General features: G+C 44.7%; 1 protein-coding gene across 1 annotated transcript in view; it reads right to left on the bottom strand.

The window, feature by feature from the left end:
- Positions 1 to 13,339: 13,339 nt before the first annotated feature.
- Positions 13,340 to 16,458, bottom strand: part of WDR1 (WD repeat domain 1) — a 33,569-nt gene continuing 30,450 nt past the window's right edge. The window contains exons 13-14 of the mRNA XM_011947361.1: positions 16,300 to 16,444; positions 13,340 to 14,524 (exon numbers count right to left, since the gene is read on the bottom strand). Coding sequence (XP_011802751.1) covers positions 14,418 to 14,524; positions 16,300 to 16,444 — 252 coding nt within the window. The 3' untranslated portion in view covers positions 13,340 to 14,417. The remainder of the gene's footprint in view (positions 14,525 to 16,299; positions 16,445 to 16,458) is intronic.

Here is a 16,458-nt window from a genome sequence, read left to right as displayed (position 1 = left end):
AAGACCAAACTCACTCATGCAAATTGAATTGCAGTGCCATACTAGCAAAGTTTGTTTCAGGTTATGATGCCTTAAGTTGACAAGGGTGGGATGAGACAGGCTCACCGTTGAAAGGAACACAAATTAATAGAATATTTTTGGAGAGCAGTTTGGTAAAATTATTCCTGTCTTTCAAATGTGCATAGTCTTTGTCCTAGTTATTCCATTTGTAATAATCTCTCCTAATGTATTAATCCTAAATACAAGGTTTATGTTAAAACACATTTATCAAGACATTTGATTGGCAAACATGGAGATAATGTTGAAATTAGGGGAATAACTAAATAATGGTTTCCTTGTTGGGTGAGATGCAGATATTTTAAGATGAGGTTTACTCATAGTTTTTAATGACAGAGGTAACTCATGGCCATAAGTTAAAACGCAAATAAAGTTGGAATCCTGTAGTAACTCTTAGCACCAGAGAGTTTTCTGTGGTGTGAGATCAGGATCAAATCCCCATTACATACCTATTTGCTGTGTACCTTTGCGGTAGTTGCTTAATCCTTATGAGCCTCATTTTTTGCTCATAGGTTTGTTTTAAGGCTCCAATGAGATGACTAAATCCAGCAGTCTTGCATATTCTAGACATTTGACAGACATGTCCTGCCTCCTCTTGTTAATAACGCCGAACATGGGATGATGTCACACCCAGAGAGAAAGGGACAGAATCAAACATTACATATAGACTGATTATAAACTTAAAATACATGTTTGTCCACAAAATGTTTGAAGGATAGAAATGTTTAAAATTTTCAACTTAAAGGAAGTGAAAGTGTTGGCTAACTGTATTTCCGTAACAGTGTGGCTTCTGTCTTGTTGGGGACTGTGACAATCTTGTTCACAGGGTCCTTGTCCATAATCTTAACAGGTGGGAAATCTCACACCAATCTTATTCCCTTAGGGACCGATGTGTGAAAATCTTGTGTGTTCCACCCCAGATGGGAAATGGGGTTTGGTGTGATTTGGGCGTTGACAAAAGCACCCCCTCACAATTGCACCACCTGCAACCCCGGTAGTCAACGTGCATTAGCACCATCAAGGATGCACAATGCAGATTCGCAGAGAGATTTGGGTTTGGTAGGTCTGGAATAAGGCTGGGAAGTGCATGCATGTGTGTGTGTGTGACAGACAGTAAAGTCTATAGATCTTAAGTACAGAGCTCAGTGCATTTTTACATATGTAAGTACGTGTATAATCACAATTCAGATAAAGACATTGACCATTTCAAATAACCCAAAAGGCTCCTTGATGCCCCTTCCCAGTCAATAACTCCCAGCCCCACTTCAGGTTAACATTATTCTAATTTCTGGCACTACGGAGTAGTTGAGCCTGTTCTTGAGCTTCCTATAAATGGAATCACACAGCCGATACTCTTACGTCTGGATTCTCCTGCTCAATATCATGTTTACGAGATGAATCATGTTGTCTATATTGGTAGTTCCTTCACTTTTATCGCCCAATATGGATAAACCACAATCTGTTTGCTCCTCCATTCTCCTGTTGATGCACGTCTAGGTTGATTCCAGTTTGGGGCTATTGAACAGTGCCGCTCAAATATTTCTAACCATATCTTTCGCTGGGCATAAACCCTCCATTCTTCTGTACATTCTTAGCCATGGAATTGATGGGTGCAGGACAGGCATATGTCTGATTCTAGCAGATGCTGCTAAACAGTGGAAATTCATATTTTTAAAATTGAAAATTATTTGTAATTGACACATAATAATTGTACATATTTATGGGGTACATATTATATTTTGATACATGTATACAAAGGTATAATGTTCAAATCAGGGTAATCAGCGTATTCATCACCTCAAATATTTATTATTTCTTTATGCTGGAAACATTCAAAATTCTCTCATATTTGAAACCATTTTTTTTTTTTTTTTTTTTTGAGACGGAGTCTCGCTCTGTCACCCAGGCTGGAGTGCTGTGGCCGGATCTCAGCTCACTGCAAGCTCCACCTCCTGGGCTCACACCATTCTCCTGCCTCAGCCTCCCGGGTAGCTGGGACTACAGGCGCCGCCACCTCGCCCGGCTAGTTTTTCGTAGTTTTTAGTAGAGACGGGGTTTCACCGTGTTAGCCAGGATGGTCTCGATCTCCTGACCTCGTGATCCGCCAGCCTCGGCCTCCCAAAGTGCTGGGATTACAGGCGTGAGCCACCACGCCCAGCCTATTCCCTACTTTTATAGGCTCAATGTTTTTAGCTTCCACATACAAGTAAGAACATGTGGTATTTACCTTTCTGTGCCTGGCTTATTTCACTTACCATATGATCCAGTAATCCCACTACTGGGTATATATCCAAAGGAAAGGCAGGGAAATCCATTTTCCAAAGAGATATCTGCACTCCCATGTGTATTGCAGCACTGTTCACAATAGCCAAGATATGGAATCAACCTGTGTCCATCAACAGATGAGTGGATGAAGAAAGTGTACCTACACCACGGAATACAAATCTGGCCACGAAAAAGAATACAATCCTGTCATTTGTGGCAATGTAGGTGAGCTGAAGAAAATCCATATTTTTATAAGTAGTTACAGAGAGGGGTGGTCTTGGACCACACTTTGAGAAATGCTTCTTGGATAAAAGTGCTATTATATGGACAAATACATTTCCTTTAGTCCTCAGTTCAAGTAGAGAAGGGCTTGCTTTCACAGAGATACCAGCTAGGTGATTTGGGGAAGAGAGAATGAGAAATCAACTGAGGGCCATCCATTAGCACCCCTTCCGAACAAATTATTGCAATTTACCTCTTTTGCCCAAGAGAAAGAAGCTGAGAACAGAGAAGCTTTGATAGGATTTGATAGGGAGAATGAGACGCCAGGCCACTGTGTCCAGTCAACCAAGTCTCCTCTCACCCTGGCCATGGGCTAGAGTAATGCTCATTCATTTGCTGGTAAAAGGAGATGGCTTGGGGACCTGGGTTATCCCTGCAGGGAGCAACTATCTCCTCTGCTCATCTTAAACAAGATAATTGCAAAGCGGTTCCCTGCCAGCTCATCCTCTTAACAAAGAAGGTGAGATAAAAGAGATGGCATTCCTCCTGCTGGGCCCAGCAGGCTTCACAACCAGTGCCAGTTATGGGGAAAATGTCCCTTTCAGCCAACTCGAGATCTTTCAAAGCAGACCCAAGCAGTTTCTTTGAGGGCTGAAAGCCAGGAAACAGGGGTTCCTGTTGGCCGAGGCTTGGAAGGAGGGCCTGCCTGGTCTGTTGGCCCATACCAGGCTTCCTTAGCACCTCTGCTGGGAGCCAGTTATCCTGCAGGCTGACTCAGCCTCTGCCCAGTCACGATCTGAAGCTGCTCTCTGCTGTTTTAAACTGAGCACTGCAACCGGTGACTTCAGACATCAGAGATAATGCAGGCCTCCAGAAAGCGGGAGAAGGGCGTCTACATCAAGGCTGGCAGGAGGAATGGGAAACGGGCATTCAAGGACTTGGCAGTATGCCAGGCTCTGTACATCAGGACCTCGTGGAAACCAGAAAGGTAGGTTGATAATTCCTACCCACCCCAGGCTGGGCCTCATGTCCTTCATTGGGCTCCCACAGCTACGTGAGCATTCTTTACCAACACGGCACTTCTCTCCTGGAATCCCTTGTGTAACCTCTTCCCCACTGCTCTATGTGTGGCGGCTCCTGCCTGTAGCCCCAGCACTTTGGGAGGCCGAGGTGGAAGGATCACTTGAGCCCAGGAGTTCAAGGGTGCAGTGAGCTATCATGGCACCACTGCACTCCAGCCCAGGTGACAGAGTAAGACCCTGTCTTTAAAAAATAAAATAAATGCAGGAACACAAGACAACCTATATCTGTTTTATTCTCAAAGCTGCGTGTGTCTTCAAAGTCAAGTGAGGTGTCTGGTACCTAGTTAATGACCAATGAACATTGACTGTGAAGGAGTGAAATTACACCACTTGGGTGTATTGACACTTAAGTTAAAGCCACCTGAAAAATAGCAGGTGCAAGAAGATCACTCTGACCTTCACGCCGTTTGTTAAAAGCAAAAGACGAGATCCCTACGTGAAAGATGCAACGGTCTTATTCTCAAGGCTGAGAAGTCGAGATGGAAAGAATTCTGTGCCAACCTTGTGAAAATAACTCTTACCTTTTAAGCCTCCCCACATCATTTAGTTGCTTCTTCACAACTTACTATTATTTGTCCAATTCAGTATATCTGTAACTGACTACTTCTTGAGGTCTTTATTTCCTTATAAGGGTGCCTGTCCTACATAAAACTTGTATTTAAAAATGTGCATGCTTTCCTCCTGTTCATCTGTCTTATGTCAGTTAAATTCTCCAGCCCAGTCAGGACCCTAAGAGTATGGAAGTGGAATTTTGCTGCCTCCACAGTTGATAACGAGTGAATAAATGATTGAGTGAATTTTGAATTATAAAGAAGCTAAATATCTCAGTCATGTTTTTTCTTCCTAAGAAAATTAATCTATTAAGATGTCAGAGTTGTAAAGCTCTTCTAACAACAGCAATGAAAACCTAGCTCTTTACAATTAAAAAGGAACTCTTTTCTGAATTAGCAATGTCTGGAGAGATTTTTGGTTGTCACGACTGGGGCAGGGGGTGCTACTGGCATCTAGTGGAGGCCAGGGATGCCGCTGACACCCTGCAATGTACAGGACAGCCCCCACACAAGGAACCGTCCCACCCGAAATGTGAGTAGTTGGTTGTGCTGAGGTGGAGGAAGCCAGCTCAAGGAAGTCGTCTGCCAGAGGGATGCTGTTGACACTGCTTGCTACAGCAAAAGTTGCCACTGAGAAATGTGCTCCAGTTGAAAGTAAAGATTGGAAAACTGCAGAGCTGGGCGCGGTGGCTCACACTATAATCTCAGCACTTTGGGAGGCCAAGGTGGGCGGATCACTTGAGGCTAGGAATTTGAGACCAACCTGGCCAACATGGTGAAACCTGTCTCTACTAAAAACACAAAAATTAGCTGAACATGGTGGCATGTGTCTGTAATCCCAGCTACTGGCAAGGCTGAGGCACAAGAATTCCTTGAATCTGGGGGGTTCAAGCAAAGGTTGCAGTGAGCCAAGATTGCACCACTGCACTCCAGCCTGGACAACAGAGCGAGACTCCATCTCAAAAAAGAAAAGAAACCTGAAAAGAGTCCCTTAGAACCCAGGCATGGTGGTGCGCACCTGTAGTCCCATCTACTCGAGAGGCTGAGATGTGATGATCCCTTGAGCCCAGGAGTTTGAAGCTGCAGAGAGCCATGATCACACCACCACACTCCAGCCTGGGCAACAGAGTGAGACCCATCAATTTTTTTAAACCACTTAGAGAGGGTTTTACAAGTTACATAAGGAAAACCTAAATAACTAATACATCCATGTGCCAGAAAGTGAAGAAACGATGAGGTCTCTATGGGGCATGTCAGCTAAACCCAAGAATGTGTTTGCTTCTTGTGGCTGAGACAATGATCAAGACACCTTTCCTCCCAGGGCCAAGACTGTGGTTTGTTTGTGGCCATTTAATTTGGCCAAACCTGAGTTTTGATGAATAATACTTTGCAATCTGCAAATGATATTAATTTTGTTTCCAAATCCAATGAACCAGAGGCTGTAATTTAAAGAAGGAAGAAAGGGAGGGAGGCGGGAGACAGAAAGGAATAAAAAGAGGGAGGGCAGGAAGGCAGGCATGAAAGAAGGCGTAGTTGTCAAAAATCCAAGTTATTTGAGGCATACTGCTTGACCTGACTTTATGCAATACAAACAAAACCAGGGTAAGCTAGAATTCAGAAGACAAGGGTACCACTGTGTTTCTCCCTGGAGCGCTCTCAGAAGTGTGACCTTTTCTAATCCCAAACTGCTTAAAAAATGATGTCTTCTTGGGGTGCCATTTAATCTGTGACTGGACGAGCTAAGCTGATGATTCTAATGCAATTGCCAGTGAGATGGTGTCTGTCTCCATCTGTAAACGTTCTCATCCTGCTCTCAATGGGGCCACATTGATGGTTGCAGCCAGCATTATCCTTTATAACCCTTTTAATTTTTCGGCTGCATGACATGATCTTCTGTGAAGGTAGAACTAGTTCAAAGTATTTCTTACACAAGAGCACAAGCCCTTGGTTACGTTCTTAAGAACTAATTCCTTGCCTGTGTGTCTAAACCGCCCTAGCTAATAAACTCCCCCCAAACGTGGCTTTCCTGCATTTTACCAGCCTGGTGGCGTATGTTGGGGTGGGGGTGTGTTATGCCATTTTATGCATGGGGGCTCAGGGTCTATGATTACCTTGTCCAAGTTTAATCAGTGGGTGAGAAGCAGGTGAAGAACCCTGGGCTATTCTTCTGTTCACAAGGGTAGTGCTTTTATCACCAGACAGCACACGCCTCTATGGCAGTGTGTTTGAGTCCAAACGGTGTCTAATGTAGAAGGTGGGTCCCCAAAGTGCACTTCAGTTTATAATGGCCACTCAGCCCGCATCTGCTCGCACCAAGCTTAAATGTGTCTGACTGCAGCCATCGTGGCTCCCTCAAGGCCACCAAAGCAAGTTCTGCAGTTGCTTCCTGTTGCTACTGTGAACAGAGTTGCTACTCTTCAGAGTCTACTTTGTCCTACTGCAGTAGCAGTGAGGTCCGTCCATCAGGGATGCTGGGCTATGAACTGGGCTTCTTGTCTTGCAGCCACTTCCATCATCCCAGGAATACAAGTTACTCCAAACCTAGCTTCCCTGCAACTCCATTTCCCACGCCAAAACATGGAAAGGATAATGCTGACATCCCACTAGGGCTGTGGGGACGACCGATTTTGCTGTATGACTGAACAGCTTTGCCCTCTTCAAGTCCCTATGAAGGCACAAACCTTGATAACCATTTATACATAAGACACTAGTATGATGAGCAAGGGGGTTTTTATCCTTCTTAAAAAAAAAAATTAGGGAGTGGAAGAGTAGAATGGTCATTGTACCAGATCAGGTTATAATTGCAAAATGCTGCAACAGAATCTAAGTGAAAGGACCCAGTTTAGGGTCCCTGGGGCTAGCCTGGCTCGTGGCACAAGAAAACGTGCCTTCTTAGCACAGGGTATCTAATGTCTTGGGACATCTCTGGAATATTTCATCTAAGATTCTTTTTGCCTTTTAAAATTAATTAGCTGATTAAGAATTAATCACATGAACTATGTGGATTGCTATTTAATAAAATATTAATAATTTATATAATAAATTGCTTGACTGATAGGTAATTAATAAATTCCGACTCACCCAGCAAGAACATTTTTGTGGCAACAAGGTAAAGAGTAGGATAATTGGATGGCCCAAAACTTAGACCTCAATAAGTGAAAAGCGTGTGTGTTGGTATCAATGCTCCTAACTTCTATCATTATCTAACAAGATTTTCCAGGCAGTGGCACCCTTAGAATCCTATCTTCTCTCAGTTTCCATTTCCTGGTAGCTGCCAATTAGGATGCCAACCATCCCTGATTTTATATTATATAGGATGATGACAGCCAGGGGCAAATGAGGAAACCAAAGACTCACAGAAATCCAGGACTCAATAAAAGAATTTTTAAAATTGGAGATTTTTATGGTAAAGAATGTGAGGTTTGTAGTTTTTTAATCTCCACAGGAGAAATGAACAAATGATTCCATGTAAGAACAACCCTGGAAGATACCAAATTCCACCTTGACATTTTCTAGGAATGTCACATCCTTAGTCTTGGTTGACTTCCTGAAAGTGTCCTCTCTAGTCTTGAGAGACCTCCTGCTCCAGGAAGCCTGCCCTGATTTCCCAGCCAGAGATGGTCCTCTGAATTTCTCCTGGCCTTCAACTGGCTTCTCTAGGAGCACAGTCACAATTCATCGTACATTATCACTAATTAGATCCTTATTTCGTGTCCTGCGTTCACAGTGTTAACCAGCATGTATATACTTACAGTTTGATAACAGCCTTTCTTTCACACTACAAAAACAACACTAATGCCTAATATCAACTATATTTGCTGTGGGTCAAGCATTCATTTAGGGCTTTACTTGGAGTATTTCATGTAATCCCCATGCAGCCCTATATCTCTACTAAAACCAGGAAAAATTAGCTGGGTGTGGTGGCACCACCTGTAGTTCCAGCTATTCAGGAGGCTGAGGTAGGAGAATTGCTTGAACCCAGGAGGCGGAGGTTGCAATGAGCCGAGATCATGCCACCGCACTCCAGCTCGGCTGAGAGTCCGTCTTAAGAAAAAAAGAAAAAAAGCTTTGCTACTCCAAGCACTAACCCCTTCCTCCTCCACCTTCCCTTAGCTTCCTTCCCAGAATGCAGACGCCACCCTGGAGGGCGAGCTGCCAAAATGGATGTGGAGGCAGCAGCATGATGACAAAAGATGCAATCTGAAGCTGATGGAGCCACAGGACGGGAGCTGGACAGTGAGGGCTTCACGGAGGCCGTGCACAGGACTGCCCCCATCTGCAGGGACACTGTGGTTATTCAGTATTGCTGTGTACCTAAGGGCAGTTGCTAAGTGGTGGTAGCTACAGATCCGGGGAGGGGCTCAGTGAACCAGAGCCTCCTATGGCTCCTGTTGGGTTTGGCCCAATGGGAGGCTCCAAGATACACCCCAGCCTCTCATTCTTGGCTCCCATTCTTGGTGGGTACAGGTTCCCCCCCCTTGTGTCTGCAGGCCCAGCATTGGGAACAGCTTCCTTCTGAGCTACTTCCTGAGCGCTTCCGCCCCTTCCTGGCTTCCTTAATCCTACCTGCACCTCTCCAAAGGGTCCCTTCAATTATCTTCAGTTTAACCCTTTGAGCTGCCATCCATTTGCTGCACACAAACAGGGCAGGTGGCTTACTGCTTCACAGGCAGCAACCACACAACTGCGGCTTGTCTTCCTACGTCTTCTGCATCTGAAATAACAAAGAACTTCCATCAGGGCTCAGAGTCAGGCAGCATTAATTTGAAGTCCCTGTTCTACTTCAATCATTTGTCCAAAATTACCCAGCTGATAACTGTCTGTTTCATTGTCTGCTACATGGGGATAACATCTACTCCTCATAGAACGATTGTGAGAATAAAGTGGAGTAACAATGTATGTAACGTTGACAGATTTGTTAAAAAAACAATACAGGATGCCCAGTTAAATTTAAATTTCAGATCAACAATGCTTTTAGTATGTCTGTGCAATATTTGGGATATACTTATACTAAAACATCATTTATCTGATATTCATATGTAACTGGAGGTCCTGTATTTTATTACTTTATTTACTTTTTTTGAGATGGAGGATCTCACTGTTACCCAGGCCGATCTCAAACTCCCGGGCTCAAGCAATCCTCCCACGTAGTTGGGATGACAGGTGTATGCCACTGCACCCAGCATATCCTGTATTTTATCAGGTGAACCTAAGTACCTGCGAAGTGCATAGCACATCGTCTGCACATTACTTGCCTCTAGTGAATAGTAGCAGCTGATATTATTATAATTTGCAATTCCCATATTACTAGCCCCTAACCTAAAACAATACCTGACATAATGCTCAAGAAAACAGCAAAAATGAATAAAGAAATGAACAAATGGAGCAACTGAAAACCACAGAGGCATTTTGTCTGCAGCGAAAGATGCCCAGCTGACAATGGCAGAGAGTCTGGAATTTAAGTGTCCTTGATTCGAGCCTAGTCCTCCAAATTGCACTGGGAACAAAGTGAAAGGAACTGCCAGAAAAGGCAGGGGACCAAAACATGGCACCGAGTGGATCCCCAAAGTTGCTGAAAACACCTTTTATCTTTTACCCATCACAATAATTTTGTCCTTATTTTTAAGTAAGTTTAGATTACAGATCGGGACTGAAGCTTCATATCATGGACATTGGCAGTTTTTTATCAGTCTTAGCAATTTCATGTCAATCTCAGTAATCAAACATTTCTCCACTTTGTTTTTGCTGCAGAGTAACTGCATTGAGAAAATCTTGGTTCAGGCAGATGAGCACTTGGAATTGATATTTTTTAAAATTCATCTTGCAATCCAAGGATACTGTTAATAGAGATGTCAGGAAAAATTATATTCCCAGATCTTCTCCAAAACAACTCAAGCTTAGCAAGGCAAATTAATGTGTCAAGGATGTGTTACATTAGAATTTGGCTCATGAAGAGTGGGCTGGCTCTCTTCCCTCTCCCCTGGAGCAATGGAGTCATGGCTGGGCCTGGGGCCACCTAACCAGGGCTGCCAGCCTCCTAGCCCAGCCACCTGCCCCTCCAAGGTAGATATGCTTACCTAAGAGTTCCTCATAAAATGGGAGTGGACCCGAGTGTGCGGCCCTCAAGACTGCACTTGTGCCTCTGCCGCGCTTTCTGCCTCTTCTCAAACCAAAATGTAGTTGCAACTTCAGCCTGGCAAATGAGACAGATAATGGGAAAGAATGAGGACAGACACACCCCAGGACCTGGAATATTCATTTGGAACTGCAAGTTCTGTGAGCCCAGTGGGATCCTAACAGTTAAATGATGTTTCTGTCGAGATTGGTGGTAACCTGTAGAAATGTGATTTTTAAAAATACTTTCTGAAATGTGTCCACATTTGAAAGATTAGCATAACTCAATGAATCACTTTTTTTCAAATAATCAAAGAATGGCACAAAATTGTGCACAGATAAAAGTTGTGTTCAAAGTGGATTTTGGCAGGGCGGCTAAAGATTCATTGATAGGGCTTCAGATTTCACACTGCATGAACCTTTAAGAAATTTTCACTTGTTGGATTTTGGCATAGTGCCAAGGATGAAAATCCAGTTCTCTGAAAATGCTATTCAAGTTCTTATTCCTTTTCCAACTGTGAATCTGTGGGAGACCATTTTCTTCGTGTATTCCAAACAAAAACAACAACAAAATGTATTTCACACATTGAATGGAGAAGGCAGATGTGAAAGAGGTTTTCCAAAACGTAAAACAATGTTACTCCTCTACTATTGTGTTGAAAAACATTTTTCTTTAAAGTTTGCTATGGTAACATGTAATGGGTTTACAATTGGCAGAGACATTAATAAAAAATTTTTTGTCTTTCCATTTTTGGTAGGGTGTATCTTTGCATAACCGAAAGCTCTTCGGAGTGTTCAGTAACTTCCTAGTGTCAAGAGCACCACATTATGGTTTACAGCACAATGGGGCCCCCAGCTCTCAGAGGTCCAGATACAATGCATGAGGTTCTAAGAGGCTCAGGGTCAAACACCGGCCAGATTCCCATAAGGTTGAACCCAAGAGATCCTTTTGCTAACATAGTAATAGTAATAATTTGAAGAAAAATTGTTATGCTAAACACTGTCAGTTTGGTGATCCACACATTTTTGTTAATGCTGTGATCAGCTGTAAAAGTGCAGCAGGGATTCGATTCCACCATATCCTGTCAGTCTGCACATGTGCACACACACATACATTCACTTTTCAAAAACTGATCCAATTGTTCAAATGCATGTTATCTACATGATCATTTCACAAGGGTAGTGCCCTAATGGAAGTAGACTTTGTTCTATATCCCCAAGAGGCTCTTAAAATCTCAATCCTCTAGTTCAGCTTCTTCTTACCAAGAGAGGTCAGTGTGTCAGAGCTGGAAACAGAATCCAACATTCCTTAGTTTGGCTTTCTTCTCACTGCACTGCTTCCTCCAGAGCGAGTGCCAGGTCTCCAAGTCCCTAAGCTGGCCGATGAGCATGACAGGAGATGCCTGCACCCTACCCTACCCTCTCCATCCACAGGCGTTGGTCCTTGCTGGTTATTGCTAATTGATCTCAGATCAATGTGTAGTTTCAGTGCAGCCCGAGGTCTTGGAATCCTGAACAGTCTTCCAGGTGGCCAAAGCTGGTCTGCAGAATGAAGCTGGTGTGCACAAAGGTATCATTCTGCCTTGAACGGAGCTATGAGGATCGGCTCCATCTGGGTCACGCCTGCGATCCAGCTTCTCTCCTCCCCCAAAATGACTCCAATTTGAAGCTCAGCCTTGTGATCATGGATTCCCAACAAACGATTACCTTGAAAATGCTGCCTGCATTTTTTTCTCTCCAGGGATAAAAAGTGGCTTTAGTTTTCTCCTTTAAAGCTTACTTGTGAGTATAAAGATCTTCCTCCTTGAAACTGATGCAGATCCTGGGTAGAGATTTAAGTCTTTAATTTCACTGCATGAAGGAATAAGAGGTACCCTCCCTTCTGCCATGGATCTTCTAAGACTCTGGGCCTTGTTTGTACCTTGAGTCTGTGGCCTTTTTACACAAATGGAACCACACTATCTGCATTCTTCTGTAACTTAGTTTTTAATCATATATTTTGAAAACTTTCCCATGTATGGACATAATATCCATGAAAAAAATTTAACCTGTATTAAAGACGAAAAAATTTCACCTGTATTAAAGACAAATTATGTCAGGTGTTAAACACATCCTTTGGTCTAGTTACATGTTGAAAATTCTTGTGCCATTGTCTTTTTTGATTTTGTGACTGGTGGTTTTTCCCCCTTCAACAGATTTCAAAAATATATAGTCAAAAGTATCATTTCTATTCTTTACCATTTTTGTCATTCTTAGAAACACTTGCGTTTGTGTGACTAAATTCAGTATTTTCTTGCCCTCCTACGGTTTTTGCTACAAGGACAAGGTAAGCAAGACTATTTTTATCACCCAGTTTTATCATCACCATTTACTGAATGATTCACCATTCCCATTGATGTGAAAAGTGCCTTGTTCCTAACCCAAAATACACATAGAAACAAAGTCACTTGTGGACTTTATTAAGATATATAATAGTCTATGACTACAGAAGTTATAGACTAACATTTTATCCTGACTTTTCTAAGAAGCAGTGTAATTATACTCTTTGAAGATTTTTTTTTTAAACTGGGATTGCAAATTTAGACAACTTTACAATTGTTACAAAAGTACAAAAGGCACTTTGAAAGAACAGTGCCTTTCACTTTGCAATTAATTTGGATGTTTGGGAATTTGATTTTTAACATCTAAATGCATGCTATTTCTTACCTGAAAGCTATACAGCTGCTAAGAATCTGAGAAGTAGATGGGATGTAGACATCATCTGGTCAGTGTTTTCAGTTGACAAACTTAGGCCCAGAGAAGGGCAGGGATGTGACCCAAGTCACAGGATGATCTGGCGGTACAGCTGGGAGCAGGAACTGAGGGTTCCAGCCCCTTCCCTGGGGTTTCCCTTCCACCACAGGATGGATCTGACAATCCTGGGTTCCAAGTATTTCCTGCCTGAGGCTGCAGGCTGGTTAGACCCCTAAAGCCATGAAAATTCCACAAAGGTTCCTCCCCAACCAGCCGCCCCACGTATCCCCATCACACAAAGTCAGTGATCCACAATGAAGAGAAAAGATATTTAATTATTTCTCAGGCTAATCTCTTAAAGCGCTCAAAGTGTTTTCACAAGTGCAAGGGGAGGGATTGTTCTCAGCCAACATTTACCAGTGATTCCGACACACGCAAAAACACTCCCAATCACGGTGCTTTATACTTACTTTTAATTTCTGCACTGAAAAAGAAAAGGAAGGTAAAAACGATGATAGATTAGTTTACAGTGAGTTCATCTTTGTCCTTAAATTAACCTTTGCTCCTGAGAGCAGAAGAGGGAAAGACAGGGGAACATCAAAGCATGATGGTGAAACGGTGACCAGGACACCTCGGTCTGGCTAACAAGGGTTTCTAAAAACCTGGACATGGTGCTGTCAACACACTAGTTTGTAAACACTGACAGGCAACAGTTAAGAACATTAAAAAAAAAAAAAAAAAAAAAGAAACCAAAACAACCCACAATTCCCAAAACAACCCATAATTCCATTCTTAAAATCAAGCACAAAATCTGACAAGGAAACATATCCAGGGGTTGTGTCCCCCATCTGATCAGGAGGTGGCACTCTGAAGGCAGCCACACAGTGTGAGTCACACACTAGGGAGAGACAGACATCTGCTCAACACAGAATTCCGGCTTTGCTGAACTGCAATGCATATTCCCTCTTCTGACTAGTACAGAAATGTTCTGCAGGCAGGAACGTGAGCCCCGCCCCGGCTCACTCACCTGTACAACCTCCCCTGACAGACAGTGAGAGCCATGGCGGGGCCAGGGGCTCTGTGTGCTTTGGAGGCTACTGCCTCTGGAATGTTCCGCATTTTCAAGGTTTGGTTGGGCTGTGGGTTTTAGTTACGCTCCACACATTGTTTAGGTGCTTGCTTTATTTTTCATGTGCAAACTGTTCCTGTCTAAAGCTTTCAGAAGAACGTGTACAGACACCCTGCAGAGACGAGGGTCATGACGGGGCCCTCCTGCCTCTTGCGGTGGGGCGGGGGCATGGGGGCGCGTCACAGAAATAGAGAAAGGACATGTTCCGCTGCAGTTAATCTCTAGTCCCTGATTCGGTCCATCCAGAGGCGGGGGTGGGGCTCCTCAGTAGGTGATTGTCCACTCCTTGACAGAGGCGTCATGGGAGGTTGTGACCAGTGTGTGCTCGTCCAGCCAGGCCAGGCTGCTGACATGGTGCAGCCGGTGTGCATCTGGGAAGAAAGGGTGTGATTTAACGAAAAGCCAAACTTCTCTGCATCTATGTACATCTTGGACTAGGAAGATGGAACAACCTGGGCCCTCAAAAAAATGGCCACGATCACTGTAACTCAGGAGTCTGGCACGGTGGCAGTGGGGCTGAATTCTCTGCGTGGCACTTCTGAGCCCTGGGGTGGGGTAGCTGTTTTTCATGGGCTGCAGGGTAATTAGCAGCATCCCTGGCTCCACCTACAGATACCAGTGGCTCCCTCTCTCCAAGTCTTGACAACCAAGTTCCAAGGGAGTGAAATAACAATGTCGTCTTCTGTATAAAAGCGATGACATGCAGACCACACACAAACAGCTACACCGTATCCATGCCCTATTAAAATGGGGCAGGCATGACAACCAGTACGAGGCTGGAAAACACAGGACTGGGGGGGCCACTGACTTTCCCCTCTGTGACAGTCACACTGTGGGTGACCAGATTCGATTCCCCATCATCTTGCCTCCACCCACCCGAGATGCCAACAGTGAGATGGTGCCTGTGTGCTTATGACTCCTCTGCGGCTGGCTCTGCCCATGATGCCCAGGGAGGCTCCCAGCTGCAGGCAAGGGGGTTCCCACCAGCTCTCTGCTCCCCAGGTCCGGGAGGCCCCCAGCCCCGCCTAGACAGGGTAAGATTCAGCCCCCACCCCACCTGGCACGGCACACACCCTGATGCAGGAAGCCTTGGCCCACGGGTGGCCCAGGAGCGCCTTCAACCACCAAGCATGACTTGGCTGTAAGACCAGGCTTTAGTGCTCTGTCCACATCGCCAGGCTGGCTCTTTTCCAGGTGCAGAACTCAACTATCTGTACGACAGCCCGACGCTAAGGTCACTTCATGTTTGGTGGCCTGTGACCCCATAGTGAAGACACAGACCCCGACTTCCTACTCTCTATCCGACCAGCTCTTGCTGTATTTTCTCCTGGATCCATTTCATTCATGAACTTGTTTGATTCTCACTACCAGACTGCCGACTGCCTTGTAAATCAGGACGGACATTGAAACCCGCTTTGTGTCCCCTCCCTTCCAGACCGGGCTGCCTTCCCTCTCCCTGCCCCGCACCTGAAGCCTGCAGCTGGGGAATGGGCTCTGGGGGTGGGCTAAGACATTTTTAAATAGGAAAGGACCCCATTAATGTTTAACACAAAAGGATGTCTTTAAGGAGAATAGATGAGGGGACTTGACCACACACTAGGAGGAGAGTGGTGGGGGGCACTTGGGGAGGGGAGGGTTTGGACAACACAGATGATGCCTCCACATACGTGCGTGGCCACGCGAGGACATCATAACCCCCACAGGGAGAAAGATGACATGCAGGACTAAATAAAATGGACTGTTACAAATCATTTCACCTGTTTCCTTTTTAAAGTGATTACCAGGAAATTTCAATGCTACATGAGGCTCACATTATACATTGGACGTGGCTGTCTTAGGGAGGGCGAGACTCTGGTTCCACGTGGGATTTAAGGGGTGGGTGGGGGAAGTGAAGACCTCAAAAGTGAGACCTTCACTCAGCTCAGCAGGTGTCCTGTGCATGGTGCCCCCATGGTTCCTCAGTACAGCCAGCCGCGCAGCTGGTGTTTGCTGGAGGGAAGGAGACCCACACCTCTTCCAGGCCACCTGCCTAGAAGCACAGAGGCTACTTAGCCCTGGGGACCACAGCCAGGGGATAGCCTGTGAAGTGGCCCGTGGAGCCCTGGACCATCGGTGGTCCCTGCCAAGGCCTGGGGGCGGAAGTTACCTTGGATCTTGACTCTGGTTTCCGGATCACTCAGGGTCCAAACATACACCATCATGTCCATGCCACCGGAGGCAAAGTGTTCATTGTCTGGGGACCAGGCCAGGCAGACGATTTTTGCATGGTGTCCATAAAAAACATTGTTCTCCTAATTGCACGTTG

This window comes from Colobus angolensis, unplaced genomic scaffold (assembly GCF_000951035.1).
Source record: "Colobus angolensis palliatus isolate OR3802 unplaced genomic scaffold, Cang.pa_1.0 Scaffold262, whole genome shotgun sequence".
NCBI lineage: Eukaryota > Metazoa > Chordata > Mammalia > Primates > Cercopithecidae > Colobus > Colobus angolensis.
This window is presented reverse-complemented; position numbering and strand designations above follow the sequence as displayed.